Source organism: Podarcis cretensis (genome assembly GCF_951804945.1).
Source record: "Podarcis cretensis genome assembly, chromosome: 3".
Taxonomy (NCBI): Eukaryota; Metazoa; Chordata; class Lepidosauria; order Squamata; family Lacertidae; genus Podarcis; species Podarcis cretensis.
Genome location: NC_137172.1, coordinates 35,095,597 through 35,107,738, shown reverse-complemented (window position 1 = coordinate 35,107,738; position 12,142 = coordinate 35,095,597). Strand labels below are relative to the sequence as shown.

The window sequence follows — 12,142 nt, the reverse complement described above, 5'->3', positions numbered from 1 at the left end:
TAATACAAAGACCTTGAACCTATCTTGGCTGTAGATGAGCAGCTGGTGCAGATGCTTTAACAGCAGTGTCCCAAGGTGGACCATCCTATTTTGCCCCCTGAGGCAAAATGGGAAGCTGGCGTTGCCATTGCCCACCTCCCAAAGCCTTGCTTACCGGGATCACATGGCTGTGACATCACTGGAACCCAGAAGCTGCTTTTCCAGTAGTGGCAGCAGCAGGACAAGTGGGTGAGGTGCCCCCTGCCATGGGGAAGGTTAGGAGAAGCTGTGGCGGCAGTGAGATCTCACATGAGCTCCACAAGATCCCACCCAAAGCTACCACTTCTCCCCCTTCTCTGGTGGCAGGGGCAGGGGAGGGGCCCGCAGGGGTGCCACCCCTTGGGATTCGGCTAACTCAGTCCACTTCATAGACTCTGATGGTGTCATATCATGATCCCCAACCAGCAGTTTATGCACTTAAATTAATACACTTAGGATTTGGTTGAACTACTGAACTCAGATATTCAAATTAGACTCAAAGTCAGTAACATACACCAATTTACATTTTAATCATCATAAAAAAGAGAGGGATTTCATAATAAGGGTTAGAGAGATGGATTAATATCAAAGACGTCCAGCTTCTACACTCAGCCATGAAGTTTACTGAGTGTGTTTGTGACCTTGGCCAACCATTCAGCCTAACCTACTTATCAGGATTGTTGTGAGAATAAAATGAGGGCGGTGGGGTGGGGGGAACCCTGTACACCCTGTTGAAGTCAGAGGAGGAGAGGTGGGCTTAAAAGGTAATAGCATAAACTTTAAAATGCATTGTGAGAATTTGAAATTTCTGCCTCAGTACACTTTGAAATTAAACTCAAAGTGCATTTAATTTTGAGCTGATGATGCAGGATATTTCAGGTTGATGATGCACAACATACAGATTGCATCATTTATATCACAGATTACAGTAACTCGGGGGCCATACATAAAGTATTGTAGTAGAAATTTAGGGGGGAACTATGGACCTTTGTAAGAAATCAAAGAAAAGTTCTCTAAACTTCAGCTGTGCTTTTAAAATATGTATTCCTAATACTGATGCAGCAACTCAGAGCATGGTATAAAGTTAATCAAGTCTGAAAGGTGCTTTTGGTTATAGCACCGGACATTTCCATTCATCGCATGCAGCAATGACAGTAGTGCTGGGTGCCATATTGAAGAGGTACTTCTGATACCTTCTATACTGGTCCTGTTAGTAGACACGGATTAGTTGTTTGGTGGGTGGATCATCTCTTCCCCTCCAGAGCAGGCATGGGCAAACTCGGCATGGTGCTCTGGAGCAGGCGTGGGCAAACTAAGCCCTCCAGATGTTTTGGGACTACAATTCCCATCATCCCTGACCACTGGTCCTGTTAGCTAGGGATGAGGGGAGTTGTAGTCCCAAAACATCTGGAGGGCTGAGTTTGCCCACGCCTGCTCCAGAGCACCAATGAAATGCAAAAATCTGATGTATAGAGATGGCCAAAGCTAACAGGTACTAGAGATTAGAAGGTTCAGTTAAGGCCAGTACACAGGAGGCAATACTAGGTCCTGCTTAACAAGTGGTGGGGAGAACTGGGGAGGAGTGACAGGGACTTCTTTCTCTTGCAAATGATGTCGGGTATGGAACAGGAAGGAGTGTTGGGTTAATACACAGAGGGGGTCAAGCTCTCCTGTGATTGGGAATCTATGCAAACAGCTCTATGTGTGGAGGACCCTTATGCAGTGAATGCATGCCAGGGGGAGGAGTGCAGCCTCCTGCCCTCTCTCCATAAGATGCTTATTCCTATAAAATGTAATAAGCCCTAACACAAGAAAAGAAAAGAAGTCTGAATCAATATTTTCAGCCAATTTCTTTTTCTTTTATGGACGTTCATTTGTGGGAGGGATGGGGGGAGAATTGGTTCAGTTCGCATTTTGCTGTGAAACTACCTAATGAGTGCTGTCTGAAGCAACATGCAAAATGATCCTTCGGAATTCACATTTCTCTGAATTTTAGGGTGCAATTCTACAGCCAAAGAAACTGTGTGCGTAAAGAGTGTGCATAAAGATGCACAGTAAAAAAAAAAAGTAAAAATAGCATACACTTTTTGTAATATTGGAATTTATTCTGTGTTTGCCAAATTCTTTTATTTTTGTCATTTCTGAATTCACTGACACATTCTGTACATTGCATATTTGTATTTCTAAAAATCTGCATTTTGATGTTTTGAATGTTTGCTGTAAGCCTCCTTGGGCACAACTCACTGTAGAAAAGCAGCAGTCAGCCAGCCAGCCAATCAATCAATCAATCAATCAGTCAGTCAATACCAAAATGCATTATATTAGAGGTAATTGCTCTGTGTGAAAGGCAACACTGAATGCAAAAAATGTGTAAATTCATAGAAACGTGCATTTAAATGCTGACAAACTCTTGCGAAGACTTTTTTAAAAAAGCAAACTCATGCAGAAATGTTGTCCATCCCTACGGGGTTGTTGGGGAAAATGTGAGGACTTTTGTGTGGTGTTTACGCTTATAACATTATGAGGTTGAGTGCTGTTCTTCATTTTAACTTGCTTCCTGGAATGCCCATTGAAATATGTCATATCATGTTGTCTTCCCATGGACATTCTTGAAAGTGTGGCCAGACAGGGAGGCTGCCTACAGAGCACCAGAGAGCAGCATGAGCATTACTTTTTAATTAGGAAAAACCAAAACTTCACACCAGTCCCTTACAACCCAAAGGCAGACTCCCTTGCCATCTGTACTTCCTGGAAGACATTCTAAAAAGCGTGGAAGTCTGTGGAAGTCTGTAAAGCAGCACAAAGCTTTAAAGAATTTTAAGAAAGAGAACAGAACTTGACCAAGTTAGTAATGCCATCAATGTATACTTCAAGGAAAAAGCCAACCCCTTGCAACCTCTGAATTTCTCCCAAGATTGCATAAGCTGCAGGGGAGGAAAAAAAGCTCCATTCTTTCATATGGAACAAAGAAGTCCATGAAACTGGGGGTGAGGATCTGGCACAATTCTAAAAGATATTTAGAAAGCTGATGAAATACTGCACACCATGGTTTTATTTATTAACATTACTAGGGGCAGGAGGGACCTAAGAACAGGACAGAAGGCAATGGGAAAGATGAGGAGGGAAAAAGAAATCATTTGCAGAAATGTTCAGAGTGGAACACTTTCCAATTCAAAGGCCGATATTGATGTGTAAAGTTGTTCAGGTACCAAGCAAGAGAAATCAGAGCCCTGGTCTGCAGCCCAGCTGGTAGACTCGTAAACGCACAACGGGGTACTTTCACTTATTTCTGGTGGTTGTGTTCTCTTCCTTGATGGCTGGATGCCCCTCATCATAGAAGTGACAGTTCTGCATTCCTGCCGGGGAGCAAGGGAATCGGATTCTGCTACCACTCTGCAGGGGTTGTCTGTCTCTGGTTTGAAAATAAAGCTAAAAGGGACGACAGGGGGTGGACCGTTTCTTCAGCACGGAATGATCAGGTATTTACTTCCTCAGCACAGCCTAATTACACACCTGAAGCACAACACCAGACACCAACAAGAAGATGTAAGGAGCAAAGCAACACCAGTTATTTTGTGTTTATTTATACAAGTGATTTACTAGTTGCTCTTCAGCCCAAGCTGCCAGTTTTTCAGAGAATTAAAAATAAAAAGTACAGCATAACAGATACCAAAGCAGTAGAACACACCACAAGCAGAATTGATCAAATTCCAGTATGATCAAATTAAAAACAAATCAAAGAGCCTACAAGGCTAGGACAAATAGAGACGCTTTCACTTGGTGCTAAGGGAAAACAAAAACAGTGCCAGATGAACTGCCCTAGGAAGGGAATTCCAAATATGAGGTGCCACTGGTGAGAAGGCCCTGACTCCAGCCACCACCTGCCTCACCTCAAGTACTAGGATGACTCAGAGCAGAGCTTTAGATGCCAGTTTCAGTATCTGGGCAGATTCATACAGGAGAAGGTGATCCTTCAGGTGCCCTCATCCCAAGCTATTTAGGGCTTTAGGTCAAAACTGGAACTTTGCATTGTGCTTGGAAACCACCTGGAAGCAAGTGTGTTTCAAAACTGGCATAACATCCAGTCCCAGTTATAAACATGCTGCTGGGCTTTGCACTACTTTTCAAACAGTTCTCAAACGCAGCCCAATGTTCACATTGAAATAGCCTAAGTGAGGTGAAACCAGTGCATGGATAATTGTGAGCAGGCGATCTCTGTACAGGATTAGCCAGAACAGGAGAATTAGGCTCAGCTAGTGGAATATGTCTTGAGCCCCAGAATCTATTGGCACCTCTGCAGATGGGGCCAGTTATTGCCATTGTTATCAATGGACACTGGTGCTAATCCGTCCACAACACACAAAGACCTGATTGTGCTGCTCCTGGCAGCAGCTAGACTTGAAATTAACAAGTGCTGGAAGTCAGCCAATGGGTCCCTCCAATGGGTGTGTGTCTGAATAATATTCAGGATGTAGACTTTTCTGAGCATATTACGGAACATCAGAGAATAATAAAGGATGAAACAAAACATGACTGATTTGACAGAGTATGGTTCACGTTGCATTGCTACATGAATAAGAAAAGAGAAGGTCACCCATCCGTTAACACTTTAGAGAGGTAATCTGACTGTGGTTTGCTCTATAATGCTGGGTCAGTGTTTTTCAGGGTCAGTGTTTTTACACACTGTTGAATAGATCTGTCCAGAACAGGTGGAACACCACATCCCAGTCCAGGCAAAGCACCCACCTACCCATTTCTGTGTAATTTGTATGGAGCATTAATTTATTGGCTCCTATTCAAGCCATTACTGACTACAGAAACAAATCTACACTTCCACAGTTTCACCTGAATTTGATGAAAAGAGGAAACAGCTAGGTGTCATCAGCATACTGATGACAACTCATCCAAATCTTTCAGTAACCTCACTTAGTGAGTTTAATACAATAGTTCTCTAGCCCACCTTAATAAAAGAGTTAAGAAAACAAAACAGGAATGGAATCACTGCATAACCCTTATGGAGTCTCATTGGAATGATTGTTATGTCCATCCAGATTCCATCTTAAGAGCACACCATATGGCTTTAATGCTAGCCAACTTTTCCCTCTCTTCCCTGCCCCTTCTTGAATTTGCTTATTATCAAAAGATGGTACACATTTTATGATATTTTAGTTGGCCTAATAAAGGCATTGTCCTAATATGGAGGTGGAGGGACACGTGGTGATCTACGGAGTGAAGCTATTGGTGAGTTTTGCTTATCATGAAACCAACTGAAATACTAAATGAAGCTGAATTCTCTTTGTCTGCCCACTCATTTGTGAACTCTATGCCCTCCTCTGGAAGCCAATAAATTAAGAAAATGCCAGCCAGTTTTGATTTGGCTACAAAGTTTGGTATATATTTGCATATAGTTAATCTGCAAAGGCCTTCCATCAATTACCACACAACTGAGATTGCAAATGTTTGAATGCCAGACTAGATGGGATATTAATTGTACGATGACAATTAACATGTCTAGTTTTTAAAATTTAACAACAGGAGCAGCCAAAAGCAGGGGATGGGGCAGCAGCAATCAGATGAGGATCAGGAATATGATACGCAGGGAGGGGGAGTTAACACTTTCCTGCACATCACAGCTCCCCAGCTGCTATTCACCAAGGAGAGAAGTTTCCATCAGCATCAGATCAAACCTTACTGGCTCCTTGGATCACCTTCTCTTTCTACACCCTCTAGACATTTGCAGCAGTGGAGTTATAAAGGAGCAGAGTTCAGAGAAGCAGATATCTCTATCTGCAATCTGTCTGCTGCAACAAGGAATAAGATACCTGAGACCAGCTGTTATCAGAGTCCCTTGTTCAAAGCAGTACTTTACTGATCCGGCTCATAGTAAGTCAAGCATAAATAAAACTATGATTGTCACAAAATGGTTCCCTGATATTCATGCTACATCAATTCCCACCACCAACACTACTAAACATTCTGGGTCAATTCTATGACCTTTTCTGAGTGCGACACCCACAGCTTTTGACAGTAAGGGCTGACTAGAAGCTGCATCTTCTGGCTACAGTTGTGAGAATCAGCTCTCCAGAGAACCAATAACACCATCCTTGTAAGTTTTCCAAGGTAGCTTGCCTTCCTCACCCCCCTCCATTTCCCCAATGTTTGGCACAGTAAATATAAATAAATTTGAGCACTTTAGGAACGAATAATGCCTTGACCTGCTTTATTGCCTCTCGTATTGGGGAATGGCAACTCAAGTGCAAGCTTTCTTGCTGTACTATGCATGTTTTATACAGGACACGTTATAAAACCCACTCAGTGCAAGATGTACAGCCGTTGCGAGCTAATGTCAGAAAATCAAGCGCAGGACCAAGAATCTCCCTTCTTGTCAGCTCCATTGCAAACTGATTCATGGAACAACATTTCAGAAGTGCCTTTTATCTTTGAAAGTGCTGTACAAACACTCTAACTAATGAAAACAGCAGTGGGTGTTGTTAATATCTATGTTTACAGCATTTATCACGGCATTAATACATTTCCTCTGATATGCTAGGTCTATTTTTTTTATTAAAAAAAAGATGCAGAGTGCAGCCTGGCTACAGTAGGTCTACAAATTACTGGCAGCCCTCATCAGTCACCTGTATCTGCAGCCATCAGTTGCTTTCAGAAGCATCACAGAACATCAGAAAAGCCACTACTACTATCACCACCCATCGGCACTGCAACTTTTCCATATAAAAGACCCAGATGAGTCACCTTTGGACACAAGCCTGGCCAGCTCTTTCTGGGTGTCAAAGAAAACCAAGCCTTCACATTGTGATTAGGGTAAAAGTCTGCTCAACATCCCATTGATTAAGGCAAGGCAGTTGCATAGGTGAAGATGCTCCCATCAGCCAGACTCTCATCTGAGCTGATCCAATAAGGTGTTCTGCTTACATATATAACTTAACAGTTTTTATAGGAAAAAACAAAGCTATCAGAACCCGGTTAATATGAAACAACAAGAAACTAGTTTTGCAGGAAAACGGCATTGCTAGTCAAAAACACTCAAAGGTTCCATGCTTCATCTTTTCACGTTTCGCCCGCCTTCATGCTGACTCTGTTTTTCCATGCTAAGGGAGATGTGACCTCAGAGTGGAAACTCGAGCCCTGCAGACTCCATGTCCATGCATTCTGCTTCCACATGGGAAAAATACTGGGAAACTCCCAGTGGCTGACAGCAGTGCTGCACCAAGGGGACGGACTACTGTACCACACACCAGAAAAGGCAATAAACAAAGGGAAAGCACATGTGCCTTTCAGAGGCATTATGGGTTAGAGAAATGTATGCCAAGTCCATGGCAGATTGGATTAGTTATAGCAAGGATACAGACTTTTGATTTGCCATTGACTTTCCCACAGTGATCAGTTTGCCTTCCTTCAATGCATTCTTTTTAAAATAATAAGAATAAGAATAGGCATTAGGACACTTTTTTCTAATCATTTCTTTTCCAAAATGGCAACATTCCTGGTTTTGTGAAAAGCCTTGCCCTAGCTGTCCAAATAAATACAAGAGACATTTCACAGCCCAAACATGCCAAATTTGCTGAAAAAAATGTCACATTGTTTCTCTTTTCATCACCCAATAATCAATAAAGCACTTTACTGTATTTAATGGAAGCTTGCCCTTGTGAAGACTTCTGTCCACTTGGAATGATGATTCTCAGCAAGAAACCATTTCCCTACCTCCAAGGCCAACTGGTGCAGGATCCTGTGTTGGCCTTTCTGTAATCTGCCCTTCCCCCCTGCCTCTTTCAGTGAGCAGATTGCCTGCGTCCGGGCTGTTGTCTCGAGATGTCTTCTCTTCATTGACTGGAACACACAAAAAAACAGCCTGGTTTATGACTGTGCAGATATGGCGTGTTGGCCTGGCAAAGGGAGGACAACAACAGCTGGTGGTGGATCAAACTGGGCCAAAGGGTTTGCAACCATAACGCGTGATGGCGTTAAAAGGAAGGGCAGGCTGGCATCCATTGCTGCTGTGGGATCTGAAACAAATGGAGAGGAAAAAACAGGAGGGAAGCAGGGAAGAATACTTAAGATGCTAACAAGTGAAAGGAGATCAGCATGATTGGGGGTGGGCGGCGAATGCAGTGGCTGCTGTTTAATTGTCTACTTCCAACATGCATATTTAGCCTTTAAAACAGTGGAGTGCAATTCTTCTGCAGTTACAATGCAACAGCTACAAATAATTAAAAAATATATTCCCTTGTAGCTGCAGAAGCTCAAATTCAACTGTAGAGGCACTTGGCATTAGGACACCAGCAAATGGAATGCATTAGAAATAAGGGGTAGATTCACAGATGGCAGACGCTATAGAGAGTGGTTGTAAAACAGCGACAGAGATGCAGTGAGTTTACATCAGAGGAGAAACTGGATAAAGGGATATTTAACACACAGCATTACTGATTATCTCAATGGTTGGAAGATCAGGGGCAAGAAAAGAGAGCTTAAGCCTAATGTCCAAGAACAAGGAAATGAGACAAAAGCACAGTAGTTCATGCACTGCTGTCACTAAACAGCCATAAATGTTTAAATATGGTGGCAATACAAGTAATATGATAACCCCAGTGCAAAAGGCAGTGGAGTATTTCAACTTTACAAACGTGCTTAGTGTAGTGCAACATTTCTGATAGGAACCAGCTCCCAAAGATTCATAAAAGCAATGGTCTTTCCAGTCTGGAGGCAAAGGATCTTAGTAAATTGTCGAGCCTGAAAGCCTTGAAGGTTAATCCTAGAGTTAAACTACCCTGGCCAGAGAGGGGTAGGATTTGGTGTAAGTCCAGTGCTAATGGATATTGGAGATAAATCACTCTTGGGGATACGACCCCAGTGTAATAATACCAGGTATATGCAGGCACAGTGTTACACTGCTATATTTTTTATTTATTTAACTTATTAGATTTTTATACCGCCCTTCATCAAAAGATCTCAGGGCAGTTCACAAGATAAATCCAGACTAAATAATCTGAAGTAACCGCAGATCAGGTTCCAAAGCGCTCTTGTAAAACTGCCCAGCACTCCTGTACAAAAAGGCAACCCATTAAGACTCCCATTTTACAGATGAAAGGCACTGAGGCTGAGATCATTAGACCTAAGTAGCAAGGGACAACAAAACTGTTGCCTGAGCGACCACTTCAGTTTATTGAGAAAGCACGGCAGCAGCATCAGAGCCCAGAAGAGTCACCGTCTGGACGAGACAAGCCATTGCCCTGACTCAAGGCGATGCAGACAAACTGAGATGGGGGTGCCAGACTCCAGGCAGCAGTTTCTGAAATGTATGTGTCTCTTCTCCTACAAGCACAAAGTGAAATGGCACCATTCTACACCCACCTATATTATTATTCGCACTACTGATACAACTCTGATGGCAATGAGGCCAAAAGTAGGTAGCATCAGGGGTGTGGGGCAGGAAGAGAAATCTAACAGTGCAATCCTATATATCCATACACAGAAGCAAGCCCACTAAGTTCAATGAGCCTTACTCCCAGATAACTATGCATAGGATTGCAACAATTCTCTGAATTCTAAATCCTTTCCCGCCACTCCTCTCCTGGCTCCCAAACTAGCATGGCACTGCACTGGCAAAACAGATGGTGTAGATTAAACACTCCCATTGAACACCCCACCTTTGCCTGCTTTGTCCACACTGCAGCAATATTCTGGCTAACTCTGCTCTCAATCAAAACACAACCAGAGTGGTATATAATCTCCTGGGAAAATCATAGCAAGAATACATATGGCGCTACTGAAATTTCATAAATGTATGTTCATGATATCAGATTAACATTTGGCAAAATGGACATATATTTTCCTTAAATACAATGAAAAACTTCACTGCATGACATTCTATATATACTGAAATCTCCCTTCTGTGATGAGCTAAGATAAAACTTCTTTGGAAACGTTTTGCCTGGATTAACAGTTATCAGGATGGTTAGTATAGGAAGGAGACTTCTAGGCAGATGAGAGCTTCCAGACTGCTATTTTGTGAGTAAAGATTCCATCACATCCCAACAAAAACACCAAGTTTGTTTGTTTTTTAGCAAGGAAAGCGACAGGAAGATACACAGGAAAGTGTGGGAGAACAATTGTTTGTCATAACATTATATAACCTCCCTGCAAACAAATCAGAATAAATTTTCAGAAAATAACTGACCCTATATAATCTCCCTGCAAACGTTGTACAAACAGTTCAACAAACAGGTAACCAGGAAGGGACCAACAGCTCTTTTTTAGTTTAGTTGATGTTGGGATTTTAAAATTCTGGTTCTGGTTTAAAAACCTTTCTTTTTTCATTGTAGCTTGCGTAATGGAAATTTTATATTGAATTTTTTGCCTGACAGCTGCCAAGGCTGAAAACTAGTAAAATAAAGTTGATGACTGACTGATACAGTGCTCAACATTTTGGGGGCAACACCATGACTTGTACTGCTCTCACCTTGACCTGCTTTTCTCAGGGCCTCTTTGCACATGGTGTAGAAGTGCCAAAACAGGAAGCATGAATGAGCTGCACCTACTTCCACACTTCTAGTGTAACAAGTGAAGACTTTAGTCAAAAAGATATGTATTTGCAGTACCCATTGTACTGTAGCAGGCTACACATTAAAAAGCTAATCATAGGCTCGCTCACTTGTAAGATAGCAGTCCAGGCTGAGTGACACATTATCAAAAGCAATGATGGCTTCCGATCCAACTTTCCAGGATGTAACAATCTGAAGCCAAAACCTGTAAAGAAGAAGAGAAGTTATCAAATTCTGGCAGATGGAAATACTGCTTACCACAAATGCATTTGCTTTTGATATACCCAGCCCAACCTTTCAAAGACAGGGAAACAGTATTGACGCATAATGGGCATCCTGGTGTCAAACCAACCAACTGCTCCAAGGGGAGAGGAGAAGGAACATTCATCCAAACATGATGTATCAAAATAAGCAGTGGCATTATGTGGAAGTATGATGGTTCATATAATTCACCATGGGCAAAGAGTTCTTCATGGTGATATCCCTCAAACCAGCAGTGCAACAGGTGCTCTAACTCTGAATGCAATGGTGATAAATTGCTAATTTGCCGATTTTCCTGGTGGACTATTGCTTCACTGGGAACTTTCGCTGTGTAAAGATAAGTATTTCAAAGCCAAGTTTGGAGGAGGCAAAATTACATCATGTTGGTCTCTGTAGTCTGTAAGCCTCACTTATTTATAGTAGGAAACAGTTAGATTGAGAATTGTGGTCTGACTGAGTAGTTCTTGGATCAATTAAAATGCCACTGATTAATCGGGCAGCAGTCTTTTTAAATAAGAAGTGTAACTAGTTTTTAATGCAAGTACTTACAAAACCACAGCTACTTTGTTTCTGCTGTAATATGCCTTCCCAAAAGCATGGAATAATTGCTTGATGTTGGAATTAAATATGGGTCACAAAGACTAGAAGGAGACCATGGAAATGATGCTCCGGGCAGTGATCAATCAGGATGAATCTATGAAACAACTCTTTATGGTCAAAGGCACAACTCAGATGGAATATATAGCTGCTGAGGGTAGGCTTTGTGTGCTCATTAAAAGAATATGCAACCTTTGAGCTGAAAGGGAATGGTAGGGTAGCCAATGTTTGCATAAGTGCTTAAAAATGGTGCCAACAAATTTAATCCTGATGAACAATGACCTATAGAAAGATCATGACACTTTTTTTTATCCATAGAAAATATGGAGCCTTTATACTGGTGATAAGCCAAAGACATGAAGCTGTAAGATTATAGATAAGACGGAGCCATATATTTCAGGTCTGCGTCAATTTCACGTGTTCCATTTTTATTTAAATAATTGTTTTTACTAAGCATGTGTGTGTGTGTCTGTAGAACTTTTTTCTGGGGGTACACAGGGGTACACATATCCCTAAACATTCTGTGAATCTTTGTACTTCTATCCATTTACTGTATTTATTTTCCCCAATTTGAACTATAAAATGGTGCATTTCTTGAGTCAAAATGAGAGTACCTCTAAACATTTTTTTAAGAAAAAAGCACTGTATGTGTGTGCCTTAATGTACTGATTTATAAAAGCATTTTATCATAAAATATATTTTAATGC

At 41.7% G+C, this 12,142-nt stretch overlaps 1 protein-coding gene across 1 annotated transcript in view; it reads right to left on the bottom strand.

The window, feature by feature from the left end:
• The window catches only part of ALK (ALK receptor tyrosine kinase), a 626,252-nt gene that overhangs the window by 99,937 nt on the left and 514,173 nt on the right, over positions 1-12,142 (bottom strand). The window contains exons 10-11 of the mRNA XM_079969155.1: positions 10,688-10,782; positions 7,741-7,866 (exon numbers count right to left, since the gene is read on the bottom strand). Of these exons, the coding sequence (XP_079825281.1) occupies positions 7,741-7,866; positions 10,688-10,782 (221 nt within the window). The remainder of the gene's footprint in view (positions 1-7,740; positions 7,867-10,687; positions 10,783-12,142) is intronic.